This window comes from Bos mutus, chromosome 8, assembly GCF_027580195.1.
Source record: "Bos mutus isolate GX-2022 chromosome 8, NWIPB_WYAK_1.1, whole genome shotgun sequence".
Taxonomy (NCBI): Eukaryota; Metazoa; Chordata; class Mammalia; order Artiodactyla; family Bovidae; genus Bos; species Bos mutus.
The window spans coordinates 46,498,960-46,525,607 of record NC_091624.1 but is presented as its reverse complement, the minus strand read 5'-3'; the positions used below and the strand labels follow the sequence as shown (position 1 = coordinate 46,525,607).

Here is a 26,648-nt window from a genome sequence, read left to right as displayed (position 1 = left end):
AGTTTACTCAAACTCATGTCCATTGAGTCAGTGATGCCATCCAAACATCTCGTCCTCTGTCATCCCCTTCTCCTCCCACCTTCAATTTTTCCTAGCATCAAGTACCTTCCAAATCCCTTTCTGGAGAGTTTAAGGAACCTTCCCTGGTGGCTCAGTTGGTAAAGAATCACCTGCAATGCAGGAGACCCAGGTTCCATCCCTGAGTCAGGAAGATCCCCTGGAGAGGGAAATGGCAACCCACTCCGGTATTCTTGCCTGCAGAATCCCATGGACAGAGGGAAATGGCAACCCACTCCAGTATTCTTGCCTGCAGAATCCCATGGACAGAGGGAAATGGCAACCCACTCCAGTATTCTTGCCTGCAGAATCCCATGGACAGAGGGAAATGGCAACCCACTCCAGTATTCTTGCCTGTAGAATCCCATGGACAGAGGAGCCTAGTGGGCTACAGTCCATGATGTCGCAGAGTGGACACAATTGACTAACTAACACTTTCACTTTCAAAGAACCCTTCACTGGCTTCTTCTGAATCCCACTCTGGCCCTGGCCTTTGTCCACCTTTGTCTAGCTTCGTTCTGGGAATAAGACTCAGCCATATAGAAAGAAGGAATCCATAATCCACTGGCTCATAAAACAGAGACCTCTATGTTCTTGAGGTCCCTTAACTTTGTGAAGGAACCTGGGAACAGGATAGGTGAATAATCAGGGCATCTTAGGTTTAGAAGAACTCAAATGTTATGAAGCCAAGTTGGTACTCTTGACCACCAAAGGACCTCAACCTCAGATGAGTTCCCAGATTCAAAAGAATCTGGAAAGAAAGAAAAAAAAAAAAAAAAAACTAAAGAAGAAAAGGGAGAAACCCCTAATGATTAAAACTTAGATTAATTAAGCTAACTCTATCAAGTTGGTGATAGACTTAAGGAATGATTTTGAATAACTTTAGAGCATAGTGTGTTTGACTATACCTTCTTAGTGAAATATATTCTATAAATAAATAGAGCTGCAAAGGAATCTTTAACTTTATTCAGGGTCACACTGTCAATGGGAGGGTGGAGCAGAGGAAAGGGAAAGCAGAAGAGGCAACATCTTCTCGGTAAACACAGAATCTCAGGGACAGAATTCATTATATCACTCTCTCTCTCTCTGCATTTCTGCATGTTTGAACATTTTTATAATGAAAACTGAAAATACCCTGCTTTGCAATTATCAAAACTTGCAGAATGGAACACCAGCTCTTCTGATGAACACCACAGAGCAGAGGAGCCTTCCCTAAGTTGGTGGAGTTCCAAGCAAAAGCCAAAGGTGCTGGACACTTGAGTTGACCTCATCCCACCAATATTTCTTCTAGGTTTTCTGAAATAACAGAAGTGATTCCTCTTCCTTACTATGGCTTTTGTGGATCCCTGAGTCGGGAATTAGTAACTGGTCCAGTTATTGAGATTTGAAGTCATGTGATAAGGACTTAGTTAAAAAAAAGACTTGGAAACACCAACTGATCCTCAGTTTCCATCTGTAAAACAGGAGGCTGTACTCACCAACTGAGAGATGCTTCCAGTGCTGACGTTCTGGACCTGAGGCCCAGACACTCAAGGGGAGAAAGAAGGACACTGGATGAGAAGGGGGAGCGCTATGAGAGAAGTCAGCTGTCCCCGCAAAGGGGCGTTTCTTTTGCAGGGTTGGTCACTCAGGAGACCAGGTCACTCCTGGAGGGCAGAAGCACATTGCCCAGCACAGGCCCACCTCGCTCACCATCCCAAAGAAGCCAGGCCTGTCCTCGGGCACGTGCAGCTCTGGATACACGGTATTCAAGAACCACTTGAAGTCCTTACACCCAAGCCTTGCACGGAGCTGTCTCCTCTCTGTCACATCCCCAAAAGGCTCCTGAGAAAAGGACAAAACGGTGAGCCCCTGCAAGCCACAGTGCTTCCTACTAAAGCCTTTCATTCGCCCAGTAAGCCTTTATTGAGCACCTATTGTGTGCAGAGCCTGCACAGGACAGAGAAGATAAGAAACAGTCTCAGACATAGTGGCAGCACCCCAGCAGGAGATACTGTTGCTCAAACAACGACATCCCCAGGTGCTCTTGCTGCAGGGAGGTGTGGCCAGGTGCAGGAAGGAAGGACACAAAGCCCCTGCTGATGGGTCAGGAGCTGAATCCAGGGGCTGCACCGGCATCCCTGGCCCTCTGTGGTCACAGACCAGCGGCATGTGAGTAGCACACGTATGTCATAGTGTTCTGATAGTTTTACCACTGATACCTGGACACTCACTTCCAAACAAAGGTAAGTATTCTAGAGGCAATTATGAATGAAAACTTTCTTATGTGCCCAATCTATTCAAGTCTAAATATATTCTTCCAATAGTAACAGCAAAATGCTACAATGATAAATACTTGTTTTATGGACAAAACCAATGATTACGAATTTTTGAATAATCAAATAAAGCGAGCATCTATTTAGCACAGCAAATGTACCACCATGAGAGCAACGCTGAGTGCAGAGATAGGACTGTCCCTGTGTTATGCCGTTAAATGGTTAAAATTTGACAAGTTAAAATATTTAACAAAATGACAACAATAAGGAAAAAGTCTGAATAAAATTTCAGGTTTCTGCTTATTTTCCAGAAGTTCATCTTTCAATGAGAGTCATTGTGACCTCATCTTCAACCAAATATCCATTTCAACATTCTGCCACTGGGCATTCAGACAAAAGGTGCATGAGTGCCCCTCTTTCTAACATATTATTCTTTGGGAACCGTCAGAAAGAAGGATTGATCTGTGGGTTTTAGACTGGGTGACAGGGAAGGGCAGATATTTCTAACTCGCAGCCTTGGGCAAGACAGAATAAGCAGTGACCCTGTAGCCCAGAGGCAGAGAAAGGCCACAGTGGAGGTCAAGGTGAGTGTCCACAGGGCTCCGCAGCACAGAGAGAGTGCCACTGGAGTAGACCCAGTTCTTCCCACATCTGCTACGAGCCCTTGGGCAAGTTCCTTAAATCACTCTCTCTGAACTTCAGTTTTCTCATCTACAAAATGAAAATCTCCAAGTTACTCTGAAGGACTGCTGTAAAGATTCACAAGAAGAAATTTACAAGTGGCCGGGAAAGAGGCCTTGGAGCCAACTTTCTTGTCTTGTCACGTGGACCCTTAGTTATGTGAAGATAGGTCAGTGGGAGCCCTGTCCTGGTGTGTGTGGAGGGTGGCCTGTTAGTGGCAGTGGGGCTCTCTGATAAAATGTTATTTTTAACACTAAAATCAATACTTGTGGTGTCTTCACACTTTCATGGTCATTCTCAGACATGAGGGTCCCACAGCACGCGCGTGTTCCCAGCTGAGGTTATAGCTCAGCCCTCGTCCTGAAAGCAAGTGTCCTGTTTACTACTTAGCACCAGGCTTCTCAGACTGTTCTGTACTGTGGTGGTGACTTCACTGTTTAAAATGGCCCCCAAGAGTGGTTAGTGCTGTCCAGTGTTCCTAGTGCAAGAAGGCGGTGATGTGCTGGAGGGAGAAAAGAGGTGTGTCGGGTTAGATTCACCTGGGTGTGAGCTCAGTGCAACAAATCAACAATATACGTTAAATAGATTATTTAAACAGAAGCACACATAAAACCAAGTTATGTATTGATCAGTTGATAAGAATGTCTACCTGCAAGAGGTCTGCAGTAACTTAATCCTGTATTTCCCCCGTGATCAATGGCTAAGTAGTCAGTCCCAAATTCAGTGATTGTGGTTCGGTGACTGTATGGAGCGTAATTATGGTAAGGAGTGAGAATCAACTGTCTGTTGTTTATTATAAGTGAAGGAATACAGTTTTCCTCTTGGGTTGTGAGCACCCGATTTCCTCTCTATTTCTGGAACCAGATCTACCACAGTAGGAGGCCAGAATCAGCTGCTTTTGTTTGGATGTGGCCAGAAGGAGTGTGGGTGTACAGGGGGGACTCACCAGGCGGGCCTGGGGATTGCGATGGTAGTAGAGCTCTTTAAATTCATCCATCCACACTTCAGCTGCGCGGACACTGTTGGCCAGGGCCTTATTGCGGGAGTAGGGAGCTTGCCTGGGGAAAACGTGGCCAACGTGCGAACACGGGTGTATCTCCAGGGTCCCCCCGCACTGCCAGATCTGTGCACAGAGTGGGGAGGAGGCGGGGTGATGGGGTTGAGCAGGGAGTGAGCTGCTGGTCCACAATGCCTACAGTAAGGAGGCTGGGCACACAGAGGTCATGGTGAACACTGCCAAGACCTCACCCTCCATGAGGCAGGTGGCCACTTCCCCAGAATATTCAGGACCAGGATGCAGTCAAAGAGCAAGAAAGCAGCCGCAAAGACAAGCCATCGGAACCCAGACCCCAAATTCCATGCACGAAGGCTCATGCACTTGACGCCTAGGAGCACCCACAGTGGACCTCACTGGGAACTCACTCACTTATTAGGTAAAGCACATGCTGATTACCTGGTCTCCTAGCCATAGAAGATAGGAAAGCAGCAAGTAAAAAGAGAGGTTTGGAAGGGGGAAAGGAAGAGCTTCTAGAGGCAGGCAGAGCAGCCTGACACCTAGGGAAGAGGCAGAAAGACTGTTAAAAGCACACCCCAAAACTCAGCACACAGCCATTTGGAGCCTTTTCACGGACATATGACCAAAGATAGCTGCTGCCACTGCTAAGTCACATCAGTTGTGTCCGACTCTGTGCAACCCATAGACGACAACCCACCAGACTCCTCTGTCCCTGGGACTCTCCAGGCAAGGACACCGGAGTGGGTTGCCATTTCCTTCTCTAATGCATGAAAGTGAGAAGTGAAAGTGAAGTCGCTCAGTCGTGTCCAACTCTTTGTGACCCCATGGACTATAGCCTACCAGGCTCCTCTGTCCAGACAAGAGTACTGGAGTGGGTTGCCATCTAGTGCTTATAATGGAGGGCAGGCGTGAGTCCTCAGTGGAGGGCCAAAGTCTTATTTATTAATTCTTTTAAAGCAGCAGACCATATAAGATATTCCTCAATTTGAAAATTTTCCATTTAAAAGCACAAACATCGACATAAGGTTTTGATACTTAAAATGCAAGATTCAGTTAACTAGGAAATCTACCAGAATGCTTAAAGCTTTCCCAAAGGGGCATCTATGTATCACACACAGCAGAATCAATGTATGGGCTTGTTACAAAATGCAGACACCCAGTCCCTACCATAAGTCTATCAAATCTGACTTTCCAGAGACCATGCCTATGAATCTGCCTTTTTAACAAGTTTCCCTAACAAATCTTATATATGTCAAAGTTTGAAAGTCACTGTGCCCAATAAACGGAGAAGGAAATGGCAACCCACTCCAGTATTCTTGCTGGGAGAATCCCATGGACAGAGGAGCCTGGTGGGCTACAGTTCATGGGGTCGCAAAGAGTCGGACACAACTGAAGTGATTTAGCACGCATGTGCCAAATAAAGAGGCTACTTTATCAAGAAGCCAAGCAAATTAAGGCTCCAAAACATGGGCTCAGGAGGCGCCTGTGTTTAAGTGCTGAGTCTGTCACGCGCTCTTTGATCTTGGGCCAGTCACTTCCCCTTCCACCCGCCATCCCTCCCCTCAGTAAAGTAAAAGAACTAGGTGACTTCAAAGAACTTTAGCAGCCCCAAATCTATTAAATGTGTAATTTAAGAGTATTTATAGGATGTGTGTGGCATTGTATTCTTTCAGGATTATTGGATAAACTGCCAATATAGAGGAAAAGTCCACCAGGCTCTCCTACCAAAGCCATCATTCCCAGAGAGAGACAAAAAACAGGTTAAGAGCGAGTGGAAACAGAAGACTGGGGTACTTACCCGAAAGGAGAATTCGAGGTTTTCTCCACCCCAAACTTCCATTCCTATATCATAAGACCCCAGGTATTCAAAGTATTTCTTACTCACAGCAAACAGCCCACCAGCCATCGTTGGAGATCTAGAGGCATGTGAATCATAATTTGAGGTAAGCAGCAGAAAATCATCACAGTTGGTTTCTACCACAAACCTTGAGTCCATTCACTCACATAAGCACATCCCGAGTTCACGCTCTCTGCCTAAGAGAGGCCAGCAGCTAAGATGGGCCAGCAGCTGGATGTTCCCCATAGCCCTTGCCCCATAGCCCCTGCCCTGCGGAAGTTCATGGACATCTCACTAGGCAACACAGAACTCTGTGGGGGACTAAGGTCAACCTGGGACCCTGTGGAAATACAGAAGAAGCCATGAGATAGGGAGGGAGGCAGGCAGGGCTGAGTTTCTTGGAGGAGGCATGGTCTGCAGAACAAAGGGGAGTTAGCCCAGAAGAGGAATGATTGGTTCTCCGAGAAGACAGGAGCATGACCACAGGCCTAAGGGTGAGTGAAACCCCTGAACTTCTAGGAGCACAGACAACAGAGAGAGATGGGAAGTGAGAGGCCGAGTTCTGAGAGGCTGGCAGGAGCCAGGCTGGGTGGCACTGCTCAGGAAAATTCTTAAGGAAAAGAAACAAGACACAAAAGGATAAATATTGTGTGATTCTACTTATATGAGGTACATAACATAGGGAAATCCAGAGATGGTTAGTTAAAAGGGGTTGGGCGAGGGGAGGAAAGTGAGGTACTGCTTCATGGGTACAGAGTTTCCATACAGGACTTCCCAGGTGGTGCAGTGGTAAAGAACCCACCTGCCAAGCAGGAGACCCGGTTCAACCCCTGGGTTGGGAAGATTCCCCTACAGAAGGAAATGGCAACCCACTCCAGTATTCTTTCCTGGAAAAATCCCATGGACAAAGTAGCCTGGCAGGCTATAGTCTAGGGGTCACAAAGCATCAGACATGAGTTAGCGACTAAACAACAACAACACTGGATGATGGAAAAGTTCTGGAAATATATAGAGGTGATGGTTGTACAATACTGTGAATGTGTGTGACGCTAGTGAATTGTGCATTTAAAAATGGTTAAAAGGGTAAATTTTATGTTATACATACTTACCAAAATTATTAAAATATAACAATATAAATCCACATATATAGCAAAGATTTTTTATCAAAAATAAACAAATACTCTGGAAAATGAAAAGAGAGGCAACGGCTAACCATCCCTCCCGAGAGCCTTCACTGACAAGTTGGCCAGATGCGGTAAGGCACTCAAAGAAGTAGCCCCCGACCTGATGACATCGATGGGGGACCGCATGCGGATCCTCTCCTTTTCGGGAACCGTGTGCCACGTGAACACCAGCCGCCAGTCAAAACCGCCGATCTGGGGCTCCCCAGCATTCCCCAGGTACTCGAAGGTGTTCCAGTCAATGACATCAATCACAGGGCACACCACCGCCGACTCCTTTTCATGGATCCTGGAAACAATCAGAACACCCTGACATTCTACCATGTACGGGCAGGAGGAGGACCACCAGGAAGCCTGAGAATCGAGTCTCCTCAGCCTTCCACTAAAAGGAGGAACGCCTGTGTGGAAAGGCCTGCTTCTTTTATTCCAGGTGTCTGCAGCCAGGTCAGCCCCGGCAGGTGAACATCATGGGGGTGCTGGGTGGAGGAGGGGCAGGTACAAGGATTCTAGCCCTGGTATGTAAAGTTCCATAGCTTCAATAGTCTGATTCCATCTAAAGATATTCTGATTAAACTTCAATCCTTCTATGAAACTCACAATGTCAAAATCCAAGCTAACTTTTAAAGCAGAAAGCAGACTTTCAGTTTCTCAAGACTGTAAGCGATTTCTTCCTGTAATCACAATGAAACATCTTAAAGTCAAGAAATAATTATTTTCTTATGAACAGAGATGCACCCAGACTAAAGGGTCTGCTTTGGAACTAGCAAATAAATTTTAATCCTGCCCCTTATTTGCTGTGTGACATTAGTGTTGTCATCTAACCACTCAGAGCCTGATGCCTCTGAAACAATAATACATACTTGGAGGGTTAATGTGGACTCCCCAACAGAATGTTTGTAAGAGACTGGCAGAGAACCTGGAACTACAGCTATACTTTTCTTTTAATCTTCTTTATGATTAAATGTTACATATAGTGGAAAATGTGATAATTTCTTGTTGCAGCCATCAGCCTGTGCACAGGCTTCAGTGATTCTCTCCACAATCATTCTTACAAGCCCAACCATCTTTCAGCAGGCTTCCAGACTGTGTTTCTTTGCATCTGACAGCACACCAGGAAGCATGAACTGAGACTGGACCATATGTGAACATTAGATTTCTCTGGATTATATTCTGGGGGCAGTTCTCTAGAATCTGCCTATAAACCCATAAACCATAAACTTGTGACTTGCATCCAGCAGGTTGGAACCAGGGGTAGCCTAATTTCTACAAGAAAGGGAAAACTGGAGGGAGCCAGTACTGGAGTAAAGGATTCTAAATCACAGTTAGAGAATGTGCTGGCCCAGTTGCAGCGGTTACTGGGTAGAGCTTCCTGGCATCTTGGGAGCCAGGGACCAGGGATACCAAACATCCCACAGTCCAGTCCTACACAGCAAAGAATGGTTCTGCCCCAGATATCAACAGCAGCTCACAATGCCAAGAGCACAACCTCGTTAATGTGACAACCAAGAACATCTTCCACTTTCAAAAGCCCCTAAAGGGAAGGGGTTACTGTGCCTGGCTGAGACCACACCTGAGGGACAGTCTACAGTCCAGTGTCTCAACTCTGAGGCATACCCAATTCCCCGGGGAGCTTTTGAAACATCCAGAAGGCCAGGAACCACCCCAGAAATTCAGATCCAAATAGTTTGCTACAGGACCAGGACTTTTTAAAGTTCCCCAGCTACTTCTAATGGGTAACCAGGGGAGAATCCCTCTGACTCCAGGTATGGAATAAGGATGTGATTATGTGGAATGCCACCTCACTCTCTCCAAAGGGTGGACTGGAGTGGATTGGAATTCCAGATGGCATTTATGCATCAGCTGAAGGGGAAAAGCGTGCACCCCCACCTATGATTTTAGATAGGACTAGAGGTGGCCCTCTGTAGGCAAAGTGCAGGCAGGAGGGAAGGGTGAACCCATTAGGCCAGATTGCAGAGGGAGCACCCAGCTGTCACTATGTTTTAAGTGATCTCAAGACTCTAGCACTAGCCTGAGGAACCCTGAGTCCTTGCTGCTGCTGAAGCCCATTAGAGCTGAGGGAGGAGAATGAGGCATCAAAGGTCCAGGATGGCAGAAGTGTCAGAGCAGAGCCTGGTCTCATGCAGGAAGGAAGGCGAGGGGGTCCCCAGCTCTTCCAGATAGACCTTGGCAACCAAGCACTGGGGGCCAGGGGAAAGTAGTTTCGCAAATGCACAAACTCTGATCTTCCAGCCCTCTACCCACTCCCCACAGTGGGGACCAAGCAGAGAACCTGCCCCTCCTTAGACATTCCTCTCGCACCTGGAGGAGCTCAGGGCTTGCCAGCCCAGCTCCTGATGCAGAATCAGTAGGATAGGGAGGGAAACAGGGAAGAGAAGAGAACAAAAGTCAGCCAAGGGTGAGCCGTAAGAGGCTGTGGGACAGCAGGAGAAATGGTGTTGAAGACGTGGCTGTATTTATGCTTCCATGACTCCATAAAATTAGATATTAAAAATAATATTTTATGACTATGGTGGTGGTGGTGGTTTAGTCACTAAGTCGTGTCCGACTCTTGCGACCCCATGGACTATAGCCTACCAAGTTCCTCTGTCCATGGGGTTCTCCAGGCAAGGATACTGGAGTGGGTTGCCATTTCCTTCTCCAGGGGATCTTCCCAACCCAGGAATCGAACCCAGGTCTCCTGCATTGCAGGTAGATTCTTTACCAACTGAGCTACAAGGGAAGCCCATATTTTATGACTATATTATAGGCATAAAAACGACCCAGGCTATATTCATTATTGTGATATTCACTTTCCATTCTGATTGTAAAAGAAATTATCACAATTTTTTGGGGGGTCCCTTAAAGTTTCACAGGTGGGCCCTAGGCATTGTTGGTACTGGGTGTAATGGTTACTGGCTTGAAGGAAATACATCAAAACATATTCTCTAGGAGTACAATTCTACGTGACTATTTTTTTCTTGGTTGATCATACTAAGTTTTCTACAATAAATGTGTAAAATAAACAGTAATAAAAGCAAACACTCATCTGGGGCCTCCTGTCTACTGGCATGTTCTAAGTGCTGGCTATATATTAACTAACTTAACTGCCTCCACAGCCCCAGGACATCCCCTCCACGTGGGAGGACATATCCCCTCCACGTCAGGGGCAGAGGCTCTGGCCGAGGAGCCGCTGAGCCCAGCACCCCTACCTCCCACGCCAGTTTGTCGGGGACCCCGCCACCCACAGACGCACCTCTGCAGCAGTGGCTCCAGCCACCCCTCATGGCACTCGCAGTGGCAGTCCAGAAAGGTCAGCACGTCGCCCTTGGCCACGGAGGCCCCTAGCAGCCGTGCTCGCACCAGGCCCTCCCTCTTGTTGGCGCGGATCAGGCGGACCTTGGGCAACCCCGCCAGCTCGGTGGCCAGGCGCTCCTTCAGGTGTTCTGCAGAGGAAGCAGGACAACGAGGGTCACCTCCACACATCCCCAGCCGCGTCCTCCCAGGGCCTCCCTCTCCCCAAAAGAAGACTAAATAGACACGAGCCTCCTTTGTTCTGCACCAGGGATATCCTCACTGTGCTGGGAATCAAGCCTGGAAGCCCCCGGAAGGCTGGGAGGCAGGGGTGGAGGATTCTAGAACCACTGAAGAAGGGTTCCTGCTCAAAACACAGGTAGGTACATCTGTACTCTTGTAAGGGGTGAATGTGGCATATGGATCTATCTCAATAAAGCTATCCTCCCCACCAAAAGTACCCTGACTTGTAAACATTTAAATAAAAGCACAAGAACCATCCATTCACAATTTTTCCAAAAAATTCTTATATGAATGTTAATTTGTTAATATATAATACATCATAAAATTTTAATTTACATGGAACTATGTCAACACAGATTTTATTTATAATTACATTAATCCAAATTTTCTCAGAAGCACAATTCAGTTGACACAGTAATAATAATAATGGTGGCCAACATTACAAGGCTTAGTGTGCTAATTACTACTCTCTGAGTGATTCACATAACTCATCCTATGAAGTAAGTACTACTGTGTGTGTGTGTGTTCAGTCACTCAGTCATATCCCACACTTTGTGACCCTAAGGACTGTAGCCTGCCAGGCTCCTCTGTCCATTGGATTTTCCAGGCAAGAACGCTGGAGTGGGTTGCCATTTCCTCCTCTAGGGGATCTTCCTGACCCAGGGATCCAACCTGAGTCTTCTGTGTCTCCTGCACTGCAGGCGGATTCTTTACCACTGAGCCACCTGGGAAGCCCCTACTACTACAGTACTACTACTGTACCCATTTTATGGATGAGAACATTGAGGCTAGAGAGGCTAAGTGATGAGCTGAGGTCCCAGACAAGAGAGCAGAGGGGCTGTGATTTGAACCCAAGGACTCAGGCTCGAGTCCACAGCCTTAACACTGCCTCCAGAGCTTTCTCCTACAGTCTCTCATCCTTATTAAACAAATCCAAAACTTGTCAGGAGGACATGCTTACCCCATTTTGCAGAAGAGGAAATGAGTTCTTATGAGCTGAAAGGACGGGCACACAGCTAGAACTGGCCCCAGGACTCCTGACTCCACACACAGGCCCTGGAACTAAAGGCCCCAATTCACATCCCTCAGTGGGTCAGGTGGGAACCATTCAGCAAAATAAAAAGGACAGCATCTCCCCACATTGGTTAATACATGGGTTTTGTCTCAAAGTCATCCTCAGTCATCAGTGAAGGGGAAAAGTTTGTAAAATGTCCTAAGTTGCTTTGTTGTTGGTGAAATGTTTCTCTAAATATTCTTGATACTCAAACAAAAAACAAAAACAAACATTCATTGATTGATTTTTCAACCCTAAATATAATTGCGTACAAGCGGATAGCAGGAATAAGGGAGGAAACTTCCCAAGCAAAGCTAATTAGTAGCAGGGCCCAGTGACCACACAGGAAAATGCTGGTGCAGCTCTCCACTACTCATTATGGGTTTGGTCGGCATCAATCTTCTGTCTGCCAGAACTGTCTTATCCCATCCTGGAAGGTGCTGACAACTCTCATCGGCTCAGGCTGACACTGCAGGAAGGGTGTGAGGAGGGTGCAGGAAGTGTGGGAGGAGAGCGCAGGGCGGGACTTCTTCCTCCAGTACAGGCTGAGGGGAGAATCCTGGTTTATACGTCACCACCATGGGGACGGAGAACCTTGGCCCCACAGAATCTTGCATTTACAGGAGAACTGAATTGTACTGAAGGGGTTCATACCATATTCCTGCCTGTTGAGCAGTGGCTTCATCCCATAAAAAGAAATAATCTGATGTCTACTTCTGAATGAATACATTTCTGAAAGTTTCAGGCACTTTACAGTTTTTAAAATATTTCCTAAAAACAGAAGTTATCATTGAACAAGTGCCAGCAATGTGCCAGGTCCTAACAAGCTACCACCTCATTTAATCCTCACAATGACCCTGCAAGGTAAGAACTACTATTATACCATTTTATAGGACAGGGAGCCAAGGTTGAAACTGGTTAAGCTCTATGCTCAAGGCTATACAGCTGTAAAGTGTTGGAGCTGGGATTCTAGGCTATGCGGTGTGACCCAGAACCAGGGTCTACATAGACATATTTAAAACAACCCTGGGAGGAAAGAAAATGGAGACACATGCCTACTATATGCTGGCTGCTACATGAGGTTCTGTGCTACACGTGATCTCATTCATTCCTCACCATTCCTCTGATTTAAATGTGCTATGCTAAGTCACTTCAGTTGTGTCCAACTCTTTGCAACTCTGTGGACTGTAGCCCACCAGGCTCCTCTGTCAATGAGATTCTCCAGGCAAGAATACTGGAGTGGGTTGCCATGCCCTACTCCAGAGAATCTTCTGGACCTAGGAATTGAACCTAAGTCTCTTATGTCTCCTGTACTGGCAGGCGGGTTCTTTACCACTAGTGCCATCCGGGAAGCCCTGATTTAAGTGTAGATAAACTCATTTACAGATGAGAAACCAAGAATCAGAAGACAAGTGACTTGTCCAAGGTGTCGTGACAGGTTATGGTAAAGCTCACCTACAGCCGCAGACCCCGTACCTCAGTGCCTTGTAGACTACAGTAAACCTCGGCCTCCAGCCTGGCTTGCGTGCTGCCAGGGGGAACGCCAGCTGTTCCCTGACTCACTCTCCCCATAGAGATGATGTTTCCAGTCTCCCTCACAAGCAGCTGTTGCCAAGTGACCCTGTTCTACTCAATGGGATGTAAGGGTGACTTCCAAGTGGACTCCCAGTCCCCTGGAAACCCTTCCACTGACAGGAGTAAACAGGAGGTGAAGAACCAGCCTGCCATGCCATCCTTGAGAAAGGGGAAACTCAGGACAGCAGGAGCCGGGCCCTAACACCATGGAGCTGCCACACTTGCCTTAGTCTATTATCCCAGATTTGCAACAGGAGAGAGAAATCAACTTTTATCTCATGTAAATCACTGTTATTTTGTGTTTCTGTGAGAGCAGCACACCTACCAGTCAGGACAGATACACAGGCTCTGAGGTCAGACAGACCAGCCTCAGGGCCTGAAGCGGCAGATAAGCAGCGGCTCTACCTTAAGGGGGTGCCCAGAGGTTGGTGACTGGGTCGGAAACAGGCTCAGCACCACACCCACAGCTCTCCCTGTGGTAAGGCCCTGACATTTCCCCTCACTTAAGCTTATCTGACTACTGCTTAACTGATACCACTAACCCCAGCCGGGCAAGGCCACAGCAGCCCCTACACATATCCTCCATTTATCCTCACCCCCCATCCCTGCTCCCCAACCCCCAGCATCAGTCAGCCTGTCTCAACAGGGCAGCACAGAGTCTCCCCAAGACCTAGCAACCTTACAGCTCTCCCAACAGCCCTCAGGCAGCTCCCTGCAGGCTCCTATTTAAGCTAAATTCCTTCTATTGTCCTCCGAAGCCCCACCTGACCTGGCCCCATCCACCCCACAATCCCAACCCCCAGGTCACCCTCCACTGGCTGGTGGTCTGACCCTGAGAATGGCTGCTTGTTTTAGCTTCTGCACCTGCTGCTCCCAGCCTGGCCCCCCTGCCCAGACCCTCACTGGGCTGCCTCCTTATTCATACTGTTGTGGTTATTCAGTCGTGTTCGACTCTTTGCAACCCCATGAACTGCAGCACACCAGGCTTCCCTGTCCTTCACTGTCCCTGGAGTTTGCAGCTTTTGGCTTTAAAGAGGTCTCCCTGATTTCCATCAGATAGAGTAGTCCTGGTCCCCACGCTCTAGGTGTTCTCCTATTCCCATTATTCTTTCAGGGCACTTTCTACTCATGCTGTAGTATAGTATCATGTTCTATTATGGTATGCTGTATATTGTATTATGTGATGTACGTGTGATATATATATATATATATATATATGTTTTATTATGTGATGCATGTGTTATGTTCTTCATGTGTTTACTGACCATCTCAATCCACAGCTCTGGAATGTGAGTTTTATGAGGGCAGGGATTTATCTTGTGTCCCACGGAATCCCCAGCACCCAGCAAACGCTCAAAAAAAAGCTTCCTGAATAATAAAGGGCCAGCCTCGGACTGCATGTGAATTGCTGGATCCCAGGTCACCGGTCAGGCCTGCAGGAACACCGACCATCCTTTCAATGGAATGTCTCGCCCTGGCTTCAGTTCTTCTGTCTGGACTGCCCCTTTTCTATTTCACCTCAAAGTCAGTATCTTCAAGGCCAAAGCCCTGTGGTTTTTCCAGTTTAAGGAGGGCACCACCACTTACCCGGAGACCCAGGCCGGAAGCCCGAGTGTCCTCCTCACAGCTTAGCCAGGCCTGTAGATGTTGCCTCCTGAATATCCTCCTCCCACCTGCCTGCCCTCCCCATCCCTCCAACCTGGTCACCTCCATGGCCCCCTCATCTCCCTGCAGAGCTTCCCAGTACCCCATTCTCCACACTCCAGTCCAGAGGGTTTCCCCAAAGAGCAGACGGGTCTCTTGCTTGAAATTCTGCCTTGATCTCTCCCTCAGGACAAAGCCCCAACTCCTCAGGCTTGCGTATAAGTCCTGCACCCTCTTCCTGTTCCTGCCTGCAGCAGCCAGCTCTCTGTCCTTCCTGAACTACTTGCAGATCCTACACAGTCCACACAGCACTGCAACTCTAAGGCTTTCCATATCCTGTGGCCTCCACTTGAAACGCCCTCCCTCCTCATTTGCAGTCCACAAACTGCCCAGCCTTCAAGACTATGGTCAACCACCTGCTCCTGAGCACCCAGGTGGGTGAGTGCTCCCTCTCTGCCTCCTATAGCACTGAGTGGTAGAGCACTCTGCCATCATGTCTGCATCCCCCTACCCAGCTCTGAGCTCCCTGAGGGCAGGGGCCAGGCACAGGGAGACACAGGAAGCCCATCTTCCCCGGCCTGTTCTATGCACCCATGTCACACCCGCCTCACAGGCACAGTCACCAAAGGGCAGGCTCCTCCAAGGGCCCAAGTCAGGGGCTCACCTCGATCACTGTAGTCATCTACAAGGATAACTTCTTCTAGCAGGGTGTCTGGGGATGTCTCGAGGACACTGTAAACCGTCCGAAGGAGAGTTGACCAGGCTTCATTATAAAACGCTATGACGACAGATGTTGTGGGCAATTCATCGTAATTATATTTCTTCTCTTTGCACCTGTAAATACAACACAATTTCAGGAATTAAGACCCTACTGGTGACTTGTATACCAGGCCCAGGCTGGTGCTGGGTTTGGAGTGAATGGAACACAGGTCATGGTCTCAGGGCCTCCCTCTGGGGAATGGTAAATAACCTGCTGGGATCTTCCAGTCACCCATGATCCAGTAGGAATCCCAGCAGATTCTTTAAAAGGTTCTAAAATGATACCTAATGAGCTTGACCTGCAGGATGCTGTTTCTAAACTTTAAAGCGATTTTCAGATTTATGCAACATTCAAACTCAGCAGACTCAGAAAGGAGAGGGTACTGTCAATTCTCCCTGCCTAACACCTACCTCTCCCATCTGTCCACGCCTTTCCAACCCCACGGCTGGACCTCTGCTCAGACTGCATCCTTTATTTCTTTTTTTTAAAGGCCTTTTTGATGTGGACCATTTTTAAAGTCTTTGTTGAATATGTTCACCCTTTCTTTAAATTGAATAAATTTCATTTGGAAAACCTCACTGTCATTATTTCCACCATTTCTCTTTGGATCTGTGCACATGTGGAACTAAATGTTAGCTTTTCTTTGTTTTAAAGATTTAAAAAGTCTTTAGGTTTCAGAAAAATACATTTTTTTCATGTAGTACAAGCAATTAGTTCTTTCTGATGCTTCTAGTGGGCTATGGCAGCTTTTCTATGCAACCTGTCTACTACTCAGAGGTATGCTAAATCCAGACATAATTAAGCACTAGCTGTGTATTAAATCATTTCATGGCCTCCATAGTCTCAGAAGGTAGGTACTATTACCAGAGAAACACTTATATGTGGAATCTAAAATATGACACAAATGAACATATTTACAAAACACAAACAGACTCACAGACAGAGAAAACAAACTTATGGCTACCCCACGGGAAAGCAGGAGAGGGAGGAATAAATTCGGAGTTTGGGATTAGCAAATACAAACTACTATAAACAAAGGAGATTAACAACAAGGTCTTACTATATAGCACAGGGAACTGTATTCAATATCCTGTAATAAACCAAAATGGAAAAGAATAACTAAATCATTTTGATGTATACTAGAAATTAATGCAACACTGTAAATCAACTATATTTCAATTTAAAAAAAAAAGACAAAACATCCTTTAAATGCATTCTCCTTCATGAATTTCAATATATCCTCCTGAACATCTCTAAATTTGTATCCAGGAAAAACATTTCCCTCTTTTTCTGGGCAATAAAAAGCTGTGTATTGTTCAATTAGACAAAGGCAGACATGTATCACTCAGGGTTCTACTTCTGGAAAGACAAAGAGAGTTCAGAACCAAATTTACTATGAAATCATAGTAAGCCATCTTTGCCTTAACTTTCTGGTATAATCCATATGCTTTGTGAAGGCAGGGGCAGAGTTGTGTTTTACTCTGTATTTTCTGCATGCTTTGCACTGTATCTAGTAATAATAGTAATATTTATTGAGTGTTTACTATATGATAGGCAGTGTGCTAAACATTCCACAAACATTATTCCTTATAATCTTCTTTATAATCTTCATAAAAACCCTTCTGGATGAGGATACCATAATCTCCACCAGTATAATATATGTCTATGTATTTTATGGTTATGAGTAAATGGGTGTGGCAAACACCTCCTGATCTTTTATGTTTATATTTAGGTTATCACATAAACATCTTTAACACAATGAAAATTTACCTCCTTTGGAGAACAGGCCAAGAAGGTCACAGTGGACACAGGTGTGTTTTATTGGCCCAGAATGCTTTCTCCTTTCTTCACCTTACTGTACTTTGATTTCCCTTTCAGGAACCATGCCTCCTGGACTCTCAAGCTGTATGTTTTGTGCAGGGCTGGACATATACACACATATGGATACATACACAAATATACACATCCCTCTTTGGGAAGGTTACATGTCCCAGGTCCGGCCAATCAACATTTTCCTGATGACATAAGTTGAGTCCCTATATCCAGGGCCCAGAATAATCTGAATCCAGTTCAAATCCTAGATCTTTCTGTCATAGAAGTCAATATATTTTCTTTTATGTTTAAGTCAGTCTGAACTGACTTAGTCAGTCTAATCAAAAGAACCCTATGTAAAAGAGAAAGTTTTTTGTTTTTTTTTTAAGTGAATATAGGACTTCCATGAGCTTTCCTGGTAGCTCAGATGATAAAGAATCTGCCTGCAATGCGTGAGATGTGGGTTTGAATCCTGGTTTGGGAAGATTCTCCTGGAGAAGGGAACGGCAACCCACTCCGGTATTCTTGCCTGGAGAATCCTCATGGACAGAGGAGCCTGACAGGCTACAGTCCATGGGGTTGCAAAGAGTCAGACATGACTGAGTGACTTTCACTTTCATTCTTTCACTTTCTTTAGGACTTCCACTCATGGCAGTATCAAAGATCAGGCTTTTCTGGTGGCTCAGATGGTGGCTCTGCCCAGATTTGATCACTGGGTCAAGAAAATCCCCTGGAGAAGGAAATGGCTACTCACTCCAGTTTTCCTGACTAGAGAATTCCATGAACAGAGGAGCCTGGTGGATACAGTCCATGGGGTCGAAAAACAGTCAGACACGACTGAGCGACTAACACTTTCACACGTAGTAAAGGACACTCAAAAAATTCTTGATAAAATACTTTTAAAAAACTTTTAAATGTATGGATCAGCTTACAGAAAACAAAAGAAGTCCTCAGAGTCCAGGAACAACAAGAAAATATATATATACCTGGATATTAGAAGTAGCAGACACAGAGCATGAATAAGTATGCTTCTTATGATTAAATAAATAAGAGAACCTCAAACGAAGGACAAAGAAACAAAAATGACAGGAAAATTAACTCAGTATAGATAGACATCTCACAGTGATGGAGCAAGCCAGGGGACAGTGGAATACTATCTTCAAATGCCAAACTATCAACATGGAATTAAATACCTAACCTATTTTTCAAGAACAAGAACAAAAAAAGAAAACATTTTCAGATAAGTAAAACTGAATGTTTAAAACAATAACTTTGCTTACAGCAAGAAATACATGATATATTTCAGGAAGAAGAAAAGAATTCCAGAAAGATCTCCAAGATACAAAGACCACCATTCAGGAAAGAATGATGAGAAGAAAAAATAAACTTGTGGATAAATGTAAACAAATATTGCATTAAAAAAAATGTTTAATGTATTGATTTAAAAAGCAAGACAGAATTAAAATACTGGAATAAAATGACATACAAACTGGGAAAGAAAGTGATCAATGTTAAAGCATTCCAAGATCCACTGATTAATTTAGACCTTTTTGAGTTGAATATATAAATATATACTTTCTTTTTGTTGTTGTTTTTTCAATTTTTAATTTTTTAAAATTTTAATTGAAGGCTAATTACTTTACAGTATTATGGTGGTTTTGTCATACATTCACATGAATCAAGCCATGGTTGTACATGTATTCCCCATCCTGACCCTCCCTATCCCATCTCTCAGGGTCATCCCAGCGCACCAGCCCTGAGCACCCTGCCTCATGCATCGAACCTGGACTGGTGATCTATTTCACATATATACATGTTTCAATGCTATTCTCTCAAATTATCCCACCCTCGCCTTCTCCCACAGAGTCCAACAGTCTGTTTTTTATATCTGTGTCTCTTTTACTGTCTTGCATATAGAGTCATCGTTACCATCTTTCTCAATTCCATATATATGCATTAAATATACTGTATTGGTGTTTTTCTTTCTGACTTACTTCACTCTGTATAATAGGCTCCAGTTTCATTCACCTCATTAGAACTGATTCAAATGCATTCTTTTTAATAGCTGAATAATACTCCATTGTGTATATGTACCACAGCTTTCTTATCCATTCGTCTGCCGATGGACATCTAGGTTGCTTCCATGTCCTGGCTATTGTAAACAGTGCTGCGATGAACATTGGGGTATATATGTCTCTTTCAATTCTGGCTTCCTCGATGTGTATGCCCAGCAGTGGGATTGCTGGGTCATATGGCAGTTCTATTTCCAGCTTTTTAAGCAATTTCCACACTGTTCTCCATAGCCGCTGTACTAGTTTGCATTCCCACCAACAGTGTAAGAGAGTTCCTTTTTCTCTGCACTCTCTTCAGCATTTATTGTTTGTAGACTTTTTGATAGCAGCCATTCTGACTGGCATGAGATGGTACCTCATGGTGGTTTTGATTTGCATTTCTCTGATAATAAGTGATGTTGAGTATCTTTTCATGTGTTAGCCATCTGTATGTCTTCTTTGGAGAAATGTCTATTTAGTTCTTTGGCCCATTTTTTGATTGGGTCGCTTATTTTTCTGGAATTGAGCTGCAGGAGCTGCTTGTATATTTTTGAGATTAATTCTTTGCCAGTTGTTTCGTTTGCTATTATTTTCTCCCATTCTGAAGGCTGTCTTTTCACCTTGCTTATAGTTTCCTTCATTGTGCAAAAGCTTTTAAGTTTAATTAGGTCCCATTTGTTTATTTTTGCTTTTATTTCCATTACTCTGGGAGGTGAGTCATAGAGGATCCTGCTGTGATTTATGTCAGAGAGTGTCTTGCCTATGTTTTCCTCTAGGAGTTTTACGGTTTCTGGTCTTACATTTAGATCTTTAATCCATTTTGAGTTTATTTTTGTGTATGGTGTTAGAAAGTGTTCTAGTTTCATTCTTTTAAAGTGGTTGACCAGTTTTCCCAGCACCACTTGTTAAAGAGGTCGTCTTTTCCCCATTGTATATTCTTGCCTCCTTTGTCAAAGATAAGGTATCCGTAGGTACATGGACTTATCTCTGGGCTTTCCATTTTGTTTCATTGATCTATGTTTCTGTCTTTGTGCCAGTACCATACTGTCTTGGTGACTGTTGCTATGTAGTATAGCCTGAAGTCAGGCAGGTTGATTTCTCCAGTTCCATTCTTCTTTCTCAAGGTTGCTTTGGCTATTCGAGGCTTTTTGTAATTCCATACAAATTGTGAAATTATTTGTTCTAATTCTCTGAAAAATACCATTGGTAGCTTGATAGGGATTGCACTGAATTTATAGATTGCTTTGGGTAGTATACTCATTTTCACTATGTTGATTCTTCCAATCCATGAACATGGTATATTTTTCCATCTATTTGTGTCATCTTTGATTTCCTTCATCAGTGTTTTATAGTTTTCTATATATAGGTCTTTTGTTTCTTTAGGTAGATTTATTCCTAAGTATTTTATTCTTTTTGTTGCAATGGTGAATGGAATTGTTTCCTTAATTTCTCTTTCTGTCTTGTCAATGTTAGTGTATAGGAATGCAAGAGATTTCTGTGTGTTAATTTTATATCCTGCAACTTTATTGTATTCATTAACTAGCTCTAGTAATTTTCTGGTGACATCTTTAGGGTTTTCTATGTAGAGAATCATGTCATATGCAAACAGTGAGAGTTTTACTTCTTCTTTTCCAATCTGGAGTCCTTTTCTTTCTTTTTCTGCTCTGATTGCTGTGGCCAAAAATGCCAAAACTATGTTGAATAGTAGTGGTGAGAGTGGGCATCCTTGTCTTGGTCCTGACTTTAGGGGAAATGCTTTCAATTTTTCACCATTGAGGATAATGTTTGCTGTAGATTTATCATATATGGCTTTTATTATGTTGAGGTATGTTCCCTCTATGCCTGCTTTCTGGAGGGTTTTTATTATAAATGGATGTTGAACTTTCAAATTTACCACTAAAGATTGGAAAGAGATAATTGTCAAATCAGTAGAGTCAGAAAAATAGAAGCAGAAGGGGAGGAAAACCTCTGTCAATTCAAAAAAGCATTATAAAAAAAGAAAAAAAAACATAGAAAAAGCATAATAAACAGAAAGCATAAATAAGATGGCATAATCAAACACTAAGGTTTCAGTAAGCACAGTAAGTATAAATGGACATAAATATTTAGTTAAAGATTGTCAGTCTGGATTTTTTTTTTCAGTGACAACACAAAATCCAGCAACATGTTGATTAGAGACATGCCTAAAATCTAAGGTCACAGAAGAAGTGAAAGGATAGGAGAAGGCATCATGAAACTTCTAACTAAAAAGAACCTGTTCTATAGGCTTAAAGTACTGATTCAAAGAATGGAACCATACTGACAACCACAAGATGGGTCTAATAAGACCCAGTAAAACAGCCTCAGTTTACAACTTTACTGGGAAAGCAGAGAAACAAGTCTAATAAGCTCCACCCCATGTGTGATATGTTTTTCCAAAGGTAATGTTGTTAAGAGAACAGACAAGCAGGCTATCTCTCGCAAAAAGAGAAATCCCAACCACCTCCCTGCAAGACACAAACATTACCTTTTGCTGAATTATCTGCTTGGAGCTATGTAGAAACTCTTTGCCATCCTAGCACCCAAGTCCTAGTCCTTAAACTCAGACACACACCTGCAACTATAGCACTAATGAGGCTAAAACCAGGGCAAAACATTCGAGAAATGCAAAAACCTGTGTGTATTATTTACACACTTTTCTAACCAGTGGTTCACAACTCGTCAGCGATGGCAGAGAACAGCTGACATTCACACGCGTGGCATCCCCATACGTGTGCGGTGGAACTGCATAGCCCCAAGGGTGTCGTCACTCCAACTTTCTAGCCTGCTAAAATAACAGGTCGGAATGCAAATGAGAATGACAGAAGATGATTATCTCAAGAACTGATCAATGAAAACTGAAACTTTCTCCAAGTATTGGTACATTATTAGCCACCATCTATTTTGTAAACTGGATGTGATTTCACCACTAGTCTCAGCTGCATTTAACTTGTTATCAATCCCCATTTTATCTAATTCTGGTATTCTCCCACACCCTCAAAAACACCCATCCTTCCTCTTTGGAGTGAGAAATTCACAGGCTCTCAGTTTTCAACCCTAGTTACACATCAGCCCCAGCCTCGGCCCAACTCAAAACTCTTCCTAATTTTTCTGGGGTCCCTTACATAACTGTTCAGTTTCCCAAGGCCACAAACCTAGCTACCTGATTCCCCACTTTGGCCTGTCACCATCTCAGAGTGAAAATTCCCTCTCTTTGCCAGGCTCAAATATGACAGTATTTGTGAAAGAGTTTTTCAAACCCTATACTTTCTAAATTACCATGCAAAGACGTTCTGTCATCCTCCTCCTCCTCCTTTTCCTCCTCGATTCAGTGCTATAACTAAAAATAAATAAATAAAAGCTGTTACCTAATCCACTGGCGTGTGAATAATGAGCCTTGCAGAAGGGCAGGGGTCTACGTCAAATCTCAAGGAATTAGAGTCGATATTTCCAAGTGTCTCTAGCAGCTATCAAGGCTTGCAGACACCAGAAGAACCAAGCCAAACAGTCCCATGGTAGCTCCTAACTCTTTGCCTATGATAACAGGTTTATCCCCTGTTGGTTAAAAATGTGTGTGGGCCTTGTATTTACTCATGTCTGAATATGTTCTCACTCACACACCCATATATATCTTTTTCAAAATCTATTTTGTATACCTAAAAGTCTAGAAGGATACACAGCAAAATGTTAACAGTGGTTCTCCTCAGGGTGGTACGTTAATGGATGATTTTTCATTTTCGCTTCCCTGTATATGAAAAATTTTCTAGAGTGAACATGTACTGTTTTGGTAATTAAAATTAATGGATAAATAACTGCCTCCATCTTGAAAGGGAGGAGGGAATAAAAGACCTCAGTTCTAGATTGACTCTGCTACAGATCTGTGTGTTACTTTGGGGGCACAGATTATCCTCTCTAATAAGACTGGATGCTCCCTCAGGGCCATTTCTGCTATGACTTTCAAGGATCCTAACCACACCTCTGCTTGTTACTAATTATAGTTCCAACCCTCCATGACCCTGACTGAACTCCTAAGCTGCTACTCCAGTTTCTAAAGCTAAAATCTCAAGACCTTATCAGGTCCTCCAAGCCTGTATGGAATAAACAAGTGAGTCTTCATGAAAGGCCCTGACACTACTGGCTACACCTCAGTTATATCAGAAGGCCTGGCTGGGCTGAGACTAACACAGATAGAGCTCACCTTTCCAGCTAGGCAAGAATAACCCAACAGGCTTTGCTGCAGGAATTAAAAGGCAAGAGGCCTTCACATTCCTTATCATGCTGGGTTTGGATTAACTTCCCAGGGTCAAAGCAACAGCAGGATCTATAAGCAAATCCTGACAGGACACAGGGCAGCTGTGTCACCATGGAGACGGGATACCATAAACCCCACAATGTTTCAAAGAGATTTCACAACCTCCAATGATAAAGGAAGTCAGAACCTGGAAAAGAAAAACTTTATGACCACTCCCTGGATGACTGTTAATAGCACCCTCCTGAGGGTACTGTTGGCAGTACAAATAAGAACCGAGTACACAGTGCGCTCCCAGGTATCAGGTGTTTCATCAACTCCTAGCTTGTGTTTCTACTCATCCCTTATTTTGTAGATTGGGAAGCTGAGGCTCAGAGAGGCCAGATAACTTGCCCAACATCACAGAGCTGATGAGCAAAAGAGCCAGGGTTTTATCTCATAGGAACTGGGTCTGAACCCTGAGTCTGACCTGAAAGCTTCCCCTAGACCTTGCCTCCTCAGTGAGTACCCCTGGAGTTTCAAGGAGATAAACATGTGTTTAACCATTTGGTTGAAGGGGAGGAACTGCTACCAACCCTAACAAACAAAGCTCTACTCAAAAAGATAAACATTGAAGATGCCTAAGGTAAAAGCATAGGCTAGACACAAGTAGATCCTGAAAAGCAGTGGAGACAGTGAGGTGCTAACCATTTACACTTTCCGATGGCTGCAGAGCTGGGTCTCTCCCTGCAGACATCCATGCTCTCTCTGGCCAAGAATCCACAGGGCAGTTCCCTAAAATCCCAATCAGCACAGTGCCCAAGGGGCCAGGAGGGCCACGTCCCCCAAGCCCAGTTAGTCACTTTCCAGCTCTGGGCCCTTGAGTGAGTCATCTGACCTAAGCCTATTTCCACACCTGTAAGCAGGAAGGACAAGGAGCAGGGAAGGGTGGTGCCTGGTGCACACAGCAGCTGTCCCACTGGCTTCTCCCAGAATCTCCTCTCTGAGCCCTCTTTCCCACCAAGTCTTTCAGGAGGGGACTCCAGCAGGGACCTGAAAGACCCCTGCCAAAAGAGCAAAGGTGATAGGCCAGGCTCCACCCGCCAGTCTGTTCCCTTCCTAACTAAGCCCTGGGCACAACCCCTCCAGCCAACAGCTCCAACAGGAATGAGGCCTCTGACCACACAGGTCCCACAGCTGTGTCACCCACAGGAGCAAGCTAGGCTGAACCAGTGCCAGAAGGACCCCTTCCCACCAGCTGCTCCTCCCTGTCTTCCTTGCAAAGCTGAGGAATCCAGCTCCCAGAGAGGGGGAAGGAGGCTTGCTGCTTCTGACCTGCCCTTCTTGCTGCCCTGACCTTTCACCTCACCTGCCCGGGGCTCCCTTCACTCCTGGTTCATTTATGGGCCCTGGCCCACACAGGTAAGTGAGTGAAGCCTGTCTGAAACCCACGGGTCCTTAGTTTAGCCAGAGTAGAAGATTTCAGGAGGAATTAGACTGGGGGTTGGGGGTCCCTTACAACCCAAGAAGGGCGCCCTAAGGGTCTCATACTAAACCTGTCTGCAGATTTGTCGGTTTCCGAGATTTTTTTTTATTTTTATTTTTTGGTCACTTTTAAAAACTTTCCTGGTAGCTCAGTCGGTAGAGAATCTGTCTGCAGTCCAGAAGACCGGGGTTCGATCCCTGGGTCGGGAAGATCCCCTGGAAAAGGAAATGGCAAACCACTCCAGTATCCTTGCCTGGTAAATCCCATAGACAGAGAAGCCTGATGGGCTGCGGTCCTTGGGGTGGCAAAGACTCGGGTACGACTGAGCGACTAACACTTTTAAAACTTTCTTCACTCCCAGCCCCCTGTGAACACTTTCACTGCCCACTTGCGAGTGAGTCAACAAGACACGAGATCCCCAGGTCTTTGGAGAGCCGTGTCCCACCCCGTCACTTCACCGCCGCGGAAACTGAGACGCGGAGACTCAGCGGGCGATGCTCCTCCCGCCACCTGCGGACTCACAGAGGGTTCCAGCGCTCGGGCAGGCGGCGGTGCAGCGAGATGCGGTCGCTGAGGTAGATGTTGATCTGGTGTAGCCGCACGCTCTCCTCCTGCAGCCGCAGCTCCTCGCCCTGCAACTGCAGCCGCACTGCCTCGCCGTGGGCGCCCAGAGCGTCCTCGGGCACCGGCGGCCGCGGCAGGACCGGGTCGCGCCGCCCGGAGCGCTGGGTGCGTCGGAGTCCAGGCTCGGCCGCCCCGGCCCCGCGCCGCGCCCGCAGCACCGAGGCCAGCCCGGCCAGTGCTAGCAACGCCAACAGTGCCAGCAGCGCCTCCCGGCCGCGCCGCAGCCCTCGCGGGCAGCGTCTCCGCGCCGCACGCCCCAACATGCGCCCGCCAGCTGCGGCCAGCGCCCGGCGCGCCCCAGGCGGCAGCGCAGCCCGAGACCCGGATCCCGGAACCACCGCGCCGCCCCGCCCCCTCCCCGCCCCACCTGCGCCCCGCCCCCTTCCCGCCCAGCCCTCCTGCAGAGGGGGCGAATATTTGCAGGGTCCCCTCGGAGAAGGCAATGGCACCCTACTCCAGTACTCTTGCCTGGAAAATCCCATGGACGGAGGAGCCTGGAAGGCTGCAGTTCATGGGGTCGCGAAGAGCCGGACACGACCGAGCGACTTCCCTTTCACTTTTCCCTTTCACGCATTGGAGAAGGAAATGGCAACCCACTCCAGTGTTCTTGCCTGGAGAATCCCAGGGACGGGGGAGCCTGTTGGGCTGCCGTCTATGGGGTCGCACAGAGTCGGACACGACTGAAGCGACTTAGCAGCAGCAGCAGCACAGCGTATTCACCCAACACTTAACGGAGTACTTACGACGTGCCAGGAGCTGAACTGAGTCTATACCTTTTTAATAAAGCCCACAGTTCGGCGAGGAAGGTCCGCGTCTCAGCCCAACACTTACGGAGT

The 26,648-nt window shown here is 45.7% G+C and overlaps 1 protein-coding gene across 1 annotated transcript in view; it reads right to left on the bottom strand.

Annotated features, from left to right (window-relative positions):
- GALNT12 (polypeptide N-acetylgalactosaminyltransferase 12) overlaps positions 1-26,137 on the bottom strand; it is a 34,673-nt gene extending 8,536 nt beyond the window's left edge. Inside the window, exons 1-7 of the mRNA XM_005905995.3 lie at positions 25,711-26,137; positions 15,498-15,667; positions 10,280-10,469; positions 7,130-7,315; positions 5,807-5,924; positions 3,940-4,116; positions 1,750-1,881 (exon numbers count right to left, since the gene is read on the bottom strand). Of these exons, the coding sequence (XP_005906057.2) occupies positions 1,750-1,881; positions 3,940-4,116; positions 5,807-5,924; positions 7,130-7,315; positions 10,280-10,469; positions 15,498-15,667; positions 25,711-26,075 (1,338 nt within the window). The 5' untranslated portion in view covers positions 26,076-26,137. The remainder of the gene's footprint in view (positions 1-1,749; positions 1,882-3,939; positions 4,117-5,806; positions 5,925-7,129; positions 7,316-10,279; positions 10,470-15,497; positions 15,668-25,710) is intronic.
- Between the last annotated feature and the right edge of the window lie 511 nt (positions 26,138-26,648).